Source organism: Chelonoidis abingdonii, chromosome 2 (genome assembly GCF_003597395.2).
Source record: "Chelonoidis abingdonii isolate Lonesome George chromosome 2, CheloAbing_2.0, whole genome shotgun sequence".
In the NCBI taxonomy this organism is placed as follows: domain Eukaryota; kingdom Metazoa; phylum Chordata; order Testudines; family Testudinidae; genus Chelonoidis; species Chelonoidis abingdonii.
The window spans coordinates 174038346-174052592 of NC_133770.1; the positions used below are offsets into that span (position 1 = coordinate 174038346).

Sequence of the window (14247 nt, forward strand, 5' to 3'; positions counted from 1 at the left end):
TCCTTGAGGGGGTTACTTAGGGATCTGGGGCAAAAATCAGTAGTTGGTCCTACTAGTGAAGGCAGAGGGCTGGACTCAATGACTTTCCAAGGTCCCTTCCAGTTCTAGAGATAGGTATATCTCCTATTATTATTATTATTGTGTGGCCTGCATGCCTGACAGCTGTGCTTAAGCCAACTGGCGGCCTGTGGACTATTCTGTCCAGACCCCATTGAGAATTCCATTTTATAATCTTAGTGTCTTCTTCACAATGTGACCTCACACACACCATACATGCGAGGTCACACTGAATGGAGGATGCAATTTTGGACTGCCTTATTAAAACTATCACTGCATGCCACTAGTACAATCACATATCTTAGAACGTGATCAAGCTTGTTGTTTGGACTAGGGACTTGATACAGTATTACTATAATAGTAGAGAAATGTGATTTTCATGTATTGTCAATGGCGTTAAATATTAAAAACATGGGGGAAATGCTGCAGCAATTGCTGCATGGATGTGGATGCATCTGCAGAAACTCATTTTAACCTCTACACATTAGTTGATTTGAGCAAACTGTTATTACTCCTTTTGCATTTACTTCCTCCTCCTGGAAATCTTTTTCTCATCTGTCCTTTTCCCCTTTCATTTCCTCAGCCCCACCTGCCTGGGTTTTTTGTGCCATTCTTCTCCTGCGTTGGTTAAATAAACTTTTAAATAGTGTTTTATAAGTTAGCTACCAGTTCCACACTAAACACCTGTCACCCTAAATCAGAAATCCTTTGAATGGGCTGGAGATAATGGTGACCCTCATAGTAAACCAAACATTTTAGATTCAGCACAGGTTATAGTGGAATCCTCTTAATCCGGATTTCCACCACTCTACAGCCCACTCTACAATGAGAGGCCTTTCATGCCCTTTAAGAGAAATTCCAGACTGACAGATGATACCACTTAAATGACAATACTGCTGTCTGGGCTCTGCAGAGCACCATCAAGTTAGTGCCTTCTCCTAGTTTCTGCAGGCCAGTATCTACAGAGGAGCAGATACTAAGTGTGTGTACTTGGCATAAATGGAACAAACTAATAGCCAAGATCAAGCAGTGGCTACATACTTGATATGTGTTCCACTTGCTCTACAAACACAGAGAACCAGCATGATATAAAAGGCACACAAGGCCCAACACTACAAAATCCCCATAAACTATAATTACTGTCCTCTTAAAGCAGCAGTCACTGTTATAAAGCCTCACTGAGTTGAAACCTTTTCCTTCAGAGATGTTTTAAGTTAGTACGTTTCCCAATTAAACACATTCCGATTAAGTGGAACAGACTGTTTTCAAAACTGCCAGCCTGTGGTGGTTTTGGAGTGTGTGTGCGAGGGGGTGGGGTTTCCCCCTTTGATCTCCTCATTGCTATTTGGGCCATTCATGTGACACCTCTTGAAATAGACTAACCAATTGTATGGTTGCAACTGGGTCGATCTGAGGCCAGTCATAGCTTGTTGACGTGTGACCAGGAATAAAGCCCCATTTGATGTGGAACATAGCTTAACCACATTCTATTTTAGGACCTTATAGACATTTGTTCCATAAGGATGTACTCAATTCAAGTTATAATGAATGCTCAGCTAGACAGTCACTTGGTCTTTTGAGCAGAGTCAATAAAAACAATCTGGACAGTTAGGTTTAATTTAATGTAGGGGATTATGGATAACTATATATTATTTGATCTGTGATTGACTTAAGAAATTGTATATTATTTGATCTGTGATTGCCTGCTAAACACTATTTTGTTTCCCCTACAGCTGACCTACAGCACTGGGCTAATGAAGTATGCAGCCAAATAAAAGGGACGAAGGTAAACACTAATGTTCTAAATTTTTCCCTGTGGTTATGCTGTGCTAATTCCTTTCCTGACCCTCATGGCAGCCTTGACACATATTACAGACAAATGAGGCCACAGAGTTCTCTCTCACCATTCAGTAACTATTGTACCACTAGTAGGTGATCTGGTAGTTATAACAAAGGACAGAGAACTGCTAGCATTCTGGCTTTAATTCCTGTAGACAATGAGCCAAGTTTTGCCCTAAGTTACACAAATGTCAATCCTATGAGAGTGACACTCAAGGTAAACTGACAGCAGAATTGGGTCCATTGACTCATTGTGTGACCATGGGCATACCATTTGAATTCTTTCTGCCCACTCTACATAGCTAGAAGATAAAGACTTCTCTTTGCATTCCACAGAAATAGCTATTCTTTTCCAGTTCTGAACACTAGGGACGATTTACCTATATTCCTTTTTATTTTAAGCCCTTGGTGTCTCAGTTAATTATGTTAATTGTTCTCGTGTACTAGGGCTTTTTAATCATTGGGTAATCCCAGGAAAATTCCTGTAAAAGCTATTTTTAAGCTCATTGTAGAAAGTAGCCAAATGAAAAAATGGAGGGAATTTATAGGCAGGATCACTGAACATATAAGGCCTGAGTCTTCTCTCACTTCAGTCTAAATCAGGAGTGACTCCATTCACGTCAGAGGAATTGAAGGTGTGTAAAACTGGTGTAAGTAAGAGAATAATCAGCTCTTCCTTTACAAAAATGAAGGAGAGTATTTAAGGTCAAATCCTCTGCTGAGGTAAATGGTCACTGCTACATTGACTTCAATGGAGTCTCATTCAAAGAAAAGAATTTGACCCTTAGAATTTAGAGGATTTCAAATCTAGTACAGGTTAGATCTGGGCATCACACTTTAAAGAATAGCCCATTATTAAGAGGAAAACCTCTTGTGCTTCAAAGTGCAGCTTTGCTCTGAAAAGTGACTGTAAAAATGGCATCATGGGTTCTGTGTTTATTGTCTCAACAATTTCCAGGTCATTATGTGCTCAGTTCACAAGTAAATGTTTTTTGAACTCTCTGCCTTGCAAGCTCACCCTGAGTTCTGAAAGCCAATGTGAATTCTTCCTTCTTCATGCATCCCCACTGTTAATAAAGGTTCTGCCCTCAGTACTGCCTGTGCAAACTTTGTTGCCTTCAATGGGCTTGCTCAGGTGTAACTGATTGAACCTTAGTAACAATTCTGTCAATGAGACAGAAGGAAGACTAGAATCTAACTCACTCTTTCTTAGCTGTTTTGGCTCTTTAGAGCCAATCGGAGCAATAACTAGTTAAAAATTTATTTTTGTCACTTGCTGGAGCAGATATGACTGTGAATACACAGGAGGAGCAGACTTGTCCGGTAAGATCCTTGTCACATATCCAAGCAGAATTACATTTTATGGGTCAAAAACGTAGATGGTGCTGCTCTAAGTCAGCAACTGCAACTCAAGACTATTAAGTTATCTAAATATCATTTCTGCTCTGCTAAGAAAAATAATATTCTGATGACCTGTTTATTAAAAATAAATTATTTTGGATTTTGTTTAGGAATCTCCCAGAGAGCCATTTGTTAATACAAACATGCTGAACGCTGCAAGTCCTCAGCCTTCTGAAGGAATATATTTGCTAGCCCTTGATGACTGTATATTTTCTGAAGACATGGGTTGCCCAAAGGGGCACACTCTCTATGGGAAAGGCAGCCCAGATACAATCCACTATGAACTGAGAGAGAACATCCCAACATTGTCTTTAGCAACAGAATCTGAGGATGACCACTTCAGGCAGATTCCCATGGAAGACGAATATGTTGATAGAGCTCCCCATGCCCATGGTTATTTACGTTTACTGAGTCGGCCTGACAGTAAATCCGTGTCACCATTTTCAGAGCCGCTGGAGGTGGGAGAGAATGATAGCTTAAGTCAGTGCTTCACAGGAACTGAGAGCATGGTGGATTTAACAGGCTGCTATAGCTCTGACTTAACAGGCTGCTATAGCCTGGACTGCATCCATGTCTCCTCAGACAAATACCTACAGAAATCTTGCCATTGCACCTGTAGTCATATGAAGGAGACAGAGAGAAAGGACAGAGATCACTTCCCAGTGAATCCTGAGTCAGTGAACAACTGCGTGGGCTGTGGGGTTTCATCTAGGGAATCTCCTAGGAAGTGGAGCAAACCCCTTTGTGCAGCAGTTGACCAAAGCACAGCCTCACCGGAAAATGGACTTTATCCACAGTGCACCTGTGGCTTGGACTTTCCCTCTGCAGGTCAGAGTACTTTAGCAAGCAATCCTGGTACTGAAGATACTCCCTCTGAAGGTGCTGGCACAAAGTACCAGAAAACAAACGAAAGCACTTCTGGGGCAAATTGTAGCACTTCAGAACTCCCACAAGCATCAGGTAAGCAAACCCTCCAGCAGGCTTGCTCTACATAATATCATATAGGATTATCCTTCCTACTTTCTCCATATTCTTTTACTTTGAATCTCAGTGCAGGGCATGGTTTGGGGGAAGGAGAGATTAAGAAAATGAAGCTTTTTTTTAATTTGCCTAGCAGCTACTTTCAATGACCAGGATAAAAAAGCCAGGACATTTGTTTTCTTTTGGATTCTGGAAATGGTCTAGACCCAATGAGGTTTCATGTTGGTGCCAGTGGTTATTCTCCACCCAGCAAGAAAACCTTCATCCTCTGGCTCCCGCTACAGAGCCCAGACAGTTTATGCTGTTTTCTAAATATTTTGATGGTGGAACAAAGTGAATTCATTGCACTTTCGTCTCCCATCATGAAGTTCTCAGTTAAACACCAATCAGAAGCATGAAGTTTGCAGTTAAACATCATTATAACTGACAAATAAAGACAGGCATAATTTTCTGTTTCTTTAACTCTTTCTCTTTACTATTTTTAACACATCAAATTGAATTTTAAAATAATTTGATGCACACTGTTGTTTTGCCCACACACTCACTTCTGTCTTCTTAATAATTCTGGAACCCAGTTATTTAGTATATTCTTAAATAGCCAAATGACAAACAGGAAAAAAAATGGAATAAAATGACTTAGGGGCTAACACCAGTCCCCCAGTAGTGACCCTTTCTGAACTGATTCCTTAAGAGCCACTATACTTTCCTGCATCAAACTTCTCTTCAGTACCCACATCTAGGGTGAACAGATAGTAAGTATAAAAAAATCAGGATAGGGGATGAGGGAGTGATAGGCACTTATATAAGACAAAGCCCCGAATATTGGGATTGTCCCTATAAAATCAGGACATCTGGTCACCCTATCCACATCTGCTACAGTGATATAAGAAATCGTCTATTTATGATGGCTCTAGGGGCAGCTGTTGTTCAGTTGTTCCATTTAAATTATTTTGGGGGGGGAAGTGTACAGAGAAACTATATATATATTTTTCTGTCTTCCCACCTTTCATGTGTCACTAGTAGTTTTAGACAGTAAACGCTTCAGGACAGCAACCCTGTCTTGATGCATTCTTTTATGATGTCTAGCGGAATGGAACCTTGGTCTTAATGAAGGCCTCTGGGTCCTATGGTTATACAAACATTAATAATAGGCAATTGCCCTTCTATAAATGTGTATTCTACCTTAGAGTAGTGTCCTGGGGCATTCATGTCAACCTGGCAAGGCCCAAATGTGAGCTGTAATGTGTCAGAGACCCCCCCAAAAAATGTTATCCACATGGGAGACTTAAAATACTGCAGAATTCATTCCTCTGTTATAAATGACTCATTCTGTTACACAAGATTTGTGTGGCCCGTAGGTACCTTTGGGACTAAAACGAGGGACATCTGAGGTATGCCTAGAGGTCAAGTCCTTTTTGACACTAGCAGAGTGTTATTCCTCTCTTTAAATCTGACAGTAGAATGAAGAGAGAGAGATTATGGAACAGAGGGGCAAGAGAGATTAGGGATTGGGGAGCGGGAGGAAAGGGGAGTTTGGACTCACACGTGAATGGAAGTGTGTCTAATCTAGTCTGCTATTTAATTCTCTTGGTGTAGTTTTAATTGTATAGGCACCACTGGGTGCATTCACGTACTATAGTGCTATCTGGTGAAACCTGAGCATGCATACTGTGTTATTTATTTACCGTAAGCGACATATGACTGCTGTGAGGGCCTTTAGCCAATTCTAAAATAGTAATTTTTAATTAATCAAACTCAAAATGCACAGTTCATGTTTTCTTTTTCTGCTTATGGAATGGGAATGTTCTGAGGGAAATATCGATGTGTACATGTGAACTGGAATAGGGCTTAGTAAATGGTTCCATTCTGAGTCATGCTTAAGAACTAGCTGTGGGAGTATAAGAAGCATTAATGAAATCCTCTGTGAAGTGCTGGGACAGAAAAAGACACACAACGTACATTTTGTAACTGTCTCTATATGGATTGACATAGTACCGGAACCATATAGGTGAGTGAACGGGGCAGCACCGCCTCCTCCTGGTGGTGGGGCTGAGGTGAGGTAGACAGAAAATTACAGGGCTACCCTATACATCTTGTGGATGCACAAACTTATTTTTTTAACAATATGTACTTAAACATGTATATTATCTATGTTAGCCTCAAAAAGAGAATAAAAACATATACAGACCAGTTTTAAACTACATCTCTGGCAGCTCACGGGTGCAACATTTATTCACAGAAAATCAATAGGAAAAAAACTAAGCCAATAAATAAATAAGCTAATAATACTAATAATATTAACAATAAACATGAAAACTTCTGGGGAAAATTACTGACTAAATAATACTAATAGCTAATTACTTTAAATCAGAGAATATACTGTATTATATTTTTAAATTAGCCATTTGCGCACGCTAACAAAACAAAACACCACACACACTATTATTTAAAACAAGATAAATACCAACCAACCAAAACTAAGTACATCTTTTCCCTTAGCTGATTGAGCCCATATTTCCATTCCAGCCAAATCAAAACCCAGTCGTATACAATCAGAAAATTCAAACCATTTTAAAGCTGTTTTTTGGACGGGAGGGGGTCACTCTTGCTTTAACTTTTGTGCACCCACATAATTCACAGTCTTTGTAAAAGTAACAAAAGCAATTCAGTTCTTAACTAAATGAACTGCCAATTAATACAAAAATAGCACAAAATAAATAAAGCACTACCAATAAGGCACAAAAATAGCATTTGACAGGCAGCAAAAATCAAGATGTAATTTCTTAAACATACATTGTGGGGCAAGTGTTTCTCAAGGTTGCCACTAGACCAATGAAAAACTCACATACATTATGAAACAAAAAAACGCATGCACAAAGATTGAGCTACTACTTATCGCAGAGAAGCTGTTTCACGGAAGCATAATCTGTCCATTGTTGTGATTTGCAGCAAAGGAATTGGTGGCATCATCAGGGGAGGCCTTAGGGATGGGCATCTGCCCAGGGCACCATAGTCAAGGGGGCACCTTGGTTGGGGGCTTCATGGTCAATGCCCCCCTACACGCATATAGCAGTCCAAGGCTCCTTTAACCTCCAAGAGCTGGGCCCGGAGCTGGGAGGGGCACAGCTAGGGGTACTCCAGCTGGAGGGTCTTACTGTGTGTCGGGCTCCAGCTGCAAGTCCTGCATGGGCTGGGGCTTCCTCTTCTCCTGCAAGAGCCACTCCTGAGGCCGGATCAGACCAACTTCTGGGAACCTTCCATGGCTGCAGGAAACTTTGCCACCCCACACTTTCCTGCCACCATTGCTCCCCATCCATGGCGGGAGGGGTCACTGTATGGGGAGCTGCCCCCCCCCCCACTTGCCTGGTGCCATTTTCCCTCAGGCCAGCCCTGGACATCATCAGCATTAAGAGCAGGGTGGCTGGCAGCAGCAGCAGCTGCTGGCTGGTGCCCAGCTCTGAAGGCAGTGCTGCTGCCAGTAGCAGCACAGAACTGCATAAGTAAGGGTGGCATGGTATGGCATTGCCATCCTTACTTCTGTGCTACTGCTGGCAGCGGTGCTGCCTTCAGAGCTGGGACGCCGACCAGCAGCCACAGCTCTCTGACTGCCCAGCTCTGAAGGCAGCACCGCCACCAGCAGCAGTGGAGAAGTAAGGGTGGTAATACCACACCATGCCACCCTTACTTATCACAACATTAGACAATTGCACAGGGAGGAGTAGGGGGCCAAGGCAAATTTTGGGGTGGACATAGGTCCAACAACTGCTCCCCACCAGCACTGCCCCTGTTTGAGAGTTTGTGGTATGTCAGCTTTGTGAAATAGAACTGGCTTCAAAATGGGAGGAAATTGCCACAAAAATTCCAAGGAAATATTTGTCTTTTTTACTCATCAGTTTTCAAAATTTAAATGAAAAATGTTGAACTGCCCCATCATGAAAGACTTTTGGCATGCAAATATATAAATGTGCAAACCAAAGTGTTCAGTTACATGGGTCTGAGCCTTCAGGTGCCGATTCGTAATGCTCCAAATTTTGAAGAAGTTGAAACCTGTAGTGTTCATGCCCATCACTAGTATTGACTATAAATAGAACTTTTAGAAGCCCTTTGTGAACCTAGGACACAGAATTTGAGGGGACCACCTGGATCATCAAGTCCAGTCCCCTGCTATCACAGGCAAGCCCCCTTCTGGAGGATTAAGGGCTGAATGCTACAAAGGAGTTAGGCTCCTAACTTTCTATTTAGGTTCCTAACTTTCATTGATTTCAATGGAAGTTAGGAGCCTAACTTCTTCAGAGCATTCACCCCTGAGTGACTCAAGAATTAGGAATGGGATACAGAGTCTTTTACTTCTAAGTTCAAATCCTGTCCAAGTCAGTAGCAACCAACAGTCATTAGCACATGAAAGCTGCTTGATAGCTTGTGCAAAGTGAGTTTGTGGCCACCTTCCAGTTCTCAGTAGGTAATTGTAACAAAAAAACCCCAGCAAACCTATAATCTTGATTGGCAGCAACTAGCAGTCTTGGTAGAGAAACCAAAGGACTGACTACTTGTGCAGAGTGTCCCTATAGGTCCAGGTTATATATATATTTGGTAGGTCAAAGTGGACAGGATTCATTAACACTTTCTGGGAAAAGAGGAGTTCAGTATTCACCTCTTCTGGCACCTTTAATAAGGTTGAATTTAATAATTCAACCTGGCACCTTTAATAAGCAGTTAAGAATCCCATATCACATTCAGCTAAGCATTAACTGACTTCTATTTAACTTTCATGTAGTTTATCTAACATTGCTGTTCTACAAATAAACACTGGTGAATGTTCATGCAGCATTTTGGATGTAGCAAGCACTATGAAAATGCTAAGGGTTATTACTCTAGCCAAAAATCCAGCATTTGTGACATCAGTGTCATGTTGATGGCAGGGAATTGTGACACTTGGATTGGGCCTTCACCGAAGAAACAGCTTGGGCAGGAAATAAGGCAGTGCCTAAAGGAGAGAACATTTAGTCGTATATCATGGTACTCAGTGATAATTGGAAAGAAGATACAGAAATAGTGTAGTGGTTTTTAGTTAAAGTAAATAATATTGCTAAAGTGAGCCTTTTAAAAAAAGAAGTCAAAGTGCTGCCAAACTGTGTTATAGACGTACTCATGTATGAATTTATCATAATTTACTGGAATTCAATCATGGCATACAAACATCACTGTTTACTGAGAACACCAGGTTGTTCTGGAGTGAGCCATGCCTTATAAAGGGTGATTGTAAGTGGTTTCCTCTTTAACATTAATGAATAACTGCAGTGACGGGGTTATAAAAATTGCTGATTTTAAAGTATTAAAAAATGCCAATAAAACATCATGAATTTCTAAAAATCTCTAGGAGCTGTCTATAAACACTGATTAAGTAATCTGTAGTAGGAAGAATACCTCTTAGAGAAAGAGAGAGAGAGAGTGCACTAATAATACTCAGCTAAAGCTGTTTTTATTGTTTTATTTGTTTTAACTTAGAGAAAGTTAATTCTTCTCAGCCTTTCCCATAATTCTTGTATGAATTTTGAAATTTCAGGCTTCATCCTGCTCTTATTGAAGTTAATGGCAAAATGCCTCATTGTCTTCAATGACACCATGATCGGGCTCATAGGATAAGCTCACCTATGCCTGCCATGCACGCCTCATGGCCAAACCTTTTAAAAGAGGTTTCTATTATCATTCTAGTAGGATTTTGTGACACAGGCCATGATCCCACAATGTGCTCATGCAGAGCCCCATTAAAGTCACTGAGTATATCACCAGATCTGGGTCATAGAGTATAATTTCGTGTGCTACTAGGATCGCCCCATCCATACTCTCTACACTATTGGACTCTAGAAGGTCTGTTATCCATGGCTGAATGGCATGGCAATAACCTTTTTAAGTCTTTCAAATTTTATTTAGTTAAACTTACTGCATAGTCTGCATAATAATTTCAATCATTTGAAAATCACTATAGTGACTGGTAATCTATAAATATCTAAAACATAGCTATATATTCAGAGAGACAGACAATGAACATTTTACACATAGATTATGTGTGGAGCATTTTCCAGTATAATCTGGGTTTGTGTACTTGAGAGCAAATTCAGGAGAGTTTGCTGCAGGTAGCTGGAGGAGGAGAGTATATAGCAAAAGATCTCTCTCCTACCTCCAGGTGATGAGTTTGAAAGGGAGAAATTTTCCTACCATCCCAGCTAGACACACTTGGATGACAGGTTTGGTGCTGGGAGGGAAAATAGGAATCAAATTCACTCAGCTAAATATTCATCTCATGAGACAAAATTCTGACAGAAAATATTAATCACGCATATATGCTTTTTTCCCCTCCCTTTCCCTAGGAAATGTGACTGGAAACAGTAACTCTACATTTATATCAAGTGGGCAAGTAATGAATTTTAAGGGCGATATAATTGTTGTCTATGTTAGTCAAAACTCCCAAGAGGGGACAACAGCTACTGGAACAGCTGATGAGAATGTGGGGAGTCCAGTGCAAGAGGAAAACCTGAACCGCTGCGAGACTTTTGCAGGCAACACCCAACAATACAAAGAAAAATATGCTGATGCTAATTCAGCCTGCCCTGCAGAGAACGAAGGACTAAATAGCACGGGGGAATATGAGAGAAGGCTTGGGCCTGTGGTTCAAGAAGAGAACCAGGACAGGAAGTGCTGCCACAGTGGGGCCTTTAAACCTGTGCAAGAGGAGGGAAAGCCAGGACAATTTTCAGAGAAAGCATTGCACTGATGGGAATCAACAGCTGTTTGCTCACTCTTAGTATTTGACTGAAACACCATTAATTCTGAGGGACTGTATAGCAGCCAATGAATGATATTAATGGTCTGCACAGTTGTGTTAGCTGCTCGGAGGCCAGGTTGCCATGACTGGTTCATTAGATCTGAGACCTTTATTATTTCTGGTGTCTCTTGGGGACTTCATCAAATGGAACCGACAATTCCACGGTAAATGCCTGTGATGCTATCACTGTGGAAATTATTAGTGGAGACAGACACAAGTGTAAAGCTACTATCATTGCAGAAATATCTGATTGGAAGGAAATCTACTTCCCCACAATTGTACAAGTTGTTCAAGACTTGCTGTCCATCCCCTTATCCTTGGGACATAAAGTGGAAGCCTTTAATTAAGATTGTAAACTCTTTGGGACAGGGACTCTGTGTATGTGTGTGTACACAACACCTAGCATATTGTGAATGCTACTAGAGTACGAATACTAATTATGATTAATATTCAGAAGGTAAACCATAAGTATTGACCAATATTTTCCCTAATGACATCCAGACAAGAACTTGGGGAAAGATTAAGCCAAGCCCTTGTGCATGGCCTTTCTCTTTCCCTATTCTCTTGCATTTCCCATGAGAACCTTTCATCTAGATTTAATTCAGCCTTATCACCCTGAGTATCACTGCACAATGATGCTGTTGGCCTCATGTGCAGATGAACCATGCGCTTCCATGATCCACATGATCAGAGATATCTTGATTAGAGTGAGAATCACCTGTCCACCAGGAGGAGCATCTTTCACTTGAAGATTTCTTGTTAGGAAGGATCTTCTTCTGAAAAGCTCTAAAGCCGCCAGGCCTTCTGTGAAGCTGCTTCAGTTTGCAATAACATTTCTGTAGGTGAAGACCACCTAAAATCCTGTAAGCAGGCAGTTTATTGAATGTCACATCATCATTAGATGCCCATTCATAGATAAAAAGAGAGGACGTAGCCCCCTTACACATTGCATGCACAAATGGAGACCTATGTGGGAGAATTCCAGTTTAGAGATCTGGGTTGGCTGAATTCTGCTGAAAAGGAGAATTCCTCCACTCAGTCCTTGGTAAATTATCTACTTAGAGAGAAGGGAAAAGACAGTGGTTCAAGAAGGGACATGTGTGTTTCAAGCTTCAGTTACCCCTCTTTCCATTGTTTGTGTGTGCTGCAATGGAAGGGAGAGGGCTAGAAAGAGGGTAGTAAAATCATGGATCTATTGATGTCATTTACCATTGACTTCAGTTGGCACCATGATTCCACCAGAAGAATTCAACAAGCTCTTTGAATAAAGTGTGAAAGAGCTTCAAACATATGTATGAAAAATGGGTGTGTCAGCCTGGGTGCTGTTATGACTCCATTATAGGAAATATAACATGCCAGAAGGTACAATGCTTTTCCCTGTTCCAGACTGAACCCAAAGTGAAGTATCCATTCCATGATTACCAACATTCTGCTGTGCTGCTTGAGTTCCCTGCCTTGCTGCTCAGTCCCCGACCCTAAAGTAATTTCTGCATCTATGTAATTCAGTTTGTAAGCACTCTGGCGCAGGCACTATTGTTCACTATGTGTTTGTACAATGGCACCTAACATACTAGGATCCCAATGTTGATTGGTGCTCTGGCTGCTCTTGTAATACAAATCATTAATAATAAATTCCTAAAGATCTTTTTCAGCAAAAGCACAATTTTATTACATTTCATGGAGGAAATTAAACTACATCATATCCTCCAATGTCATTTTTGGCAAAAACTCAAAGGTGAATATAAAAATCCTCCCACTAGTATGCCTAGGCAAGACATGTCCTTTGCTGTTTGGTTGTCACCTTGTGCCCGAGTGATTCCCACAGGAGCAGCATTAAGTGAGCTGTGGAGCTGTATATTGACAGTCATACCTTAAGAAAGGAAGAAAAGAAAAGAAATCTTGGCTTTTTAGATCTCAGCTCATTAATGTACACACCGTTATACTCTTCCGTAGTTCAAGGCAGTGTGAGAGTAAAAAATGGGGTTCTTCATTTTAAAAGTTGATATTTTAGTCTGTGTCTTAAAGACTATTGGTGGTCTGTGTCATCTCAGATGATTCCTTCTTGTGAGTTGAATATGTATTATAAACTGTATGGAATGCAGAGTGAAGACTCTAGATGAGCGGCTCCAGGCATCAGCACACCAAGCACATGCTTGGGGCGGCAAGTCACTGGGGGCGCTCTGCCAGTCGCCACGAGGGCGGCAGGCAAGCTGCCTTTGGCGGCTTGCCTGCGGAGGGTCCGCTGCTGAGGGCAGCCTGCCTGCCGTGCTTGGGGCGGCAAAATGCCTAGAGCCACCCCTGACTCTAGAATCTGATTGGCTAAGGTGTAGAGCATTTATCTAAGTAACCAAGCAGATTTTAGAGCACTTAGAACAGTGGAGCTTCAAAAAGAAAGCTGGTCTAAACCTTAACTACAGTAGACCTAGCATTCCACTATAATTCTCTGGCAATGCACTGTAGATACCTGTTGAAACGTTATCAACTAAAAATAATCAATGCACCTATTTTTTAATCTTATAAAAGCAATAACAACCCATCCCCCTTGTATTTCCAGGGGAGATAAAGCTGTCCAACACAGTACAGTGATGTACGTAGAGAATCAGAAGTCAAGGTTTCTGGATTCTTTGCCCAGCTCTGCCATGGACCTACTCATTTGACTAGGAGCAATTCACTTAACCTCCCTGTGCCTCAATTTAACCATCTGAAAAACAAGGATACTACTACTCACCTACCTCGTGTGAGTGTTGGAAGGCTTAAATAATTAATATATGTAAAGCACTTTGAGATCCTCAAATGAAAGGTGCTATATAAATGCAAAATATTGTTATTGATGGAGTCAACTGCATCTTGGACCATTAAGCATCCCAGCTGATAATTAAGATCCAGGAAATGTCATCTGCTGAGACAATTATAACTTAAATATGTCATTCCTTTTTCAGTGCAGTAACATTGAGGCAGAGAATGAATCAGCGCTTTATTGAACTACTACACTGCATCCTAAGCCATATCTCAGATTGCCATAAAAGTCTTTTAGGCCTGGTCTACACTACGCGTTTATACCAAATTTTAGCAGCGTTAAACTGAATTAACCCTGCACCCGTCCACACAACGAAGCCCTTTATATTGCTATAAAGGTCTCTTAAAAC

At 41.1% G+C, this 14247-nt stretch overlaps 1 protein-coding gene across 1 annotated transcript in view; it reads left to right on the forward strand.

The window, feature by feature from the left end:
- The window catches only part of TNFRSF11A (TNF receptor superfamily member 11a), a 36860-nt gene extending 24102 nt beyond the window's left edge, over positions 1 to 12758 (forward strand). Inside the window, exons 8-10 of the mRNA XM_032788246.2 lie at positions 1791 to 1843; positions 3408 to 4257; positions 10647 to 12758. Coding sequence (XP_032644137.1) covers positions 1791 to 1843; positions 3408 to 4257; positions 10647 to 11050 — 1307 coding nt within the window. The 3' untranslated portion in view covers positions 11051 to 12758. The remainder of the gene's footprint in view (positions 1 to 1790; positions 1844 to 3407; positions 4258 to 10646) is intronic.
- Positions 12759 to 14247: the final 1489 nt, after the last annotated feature.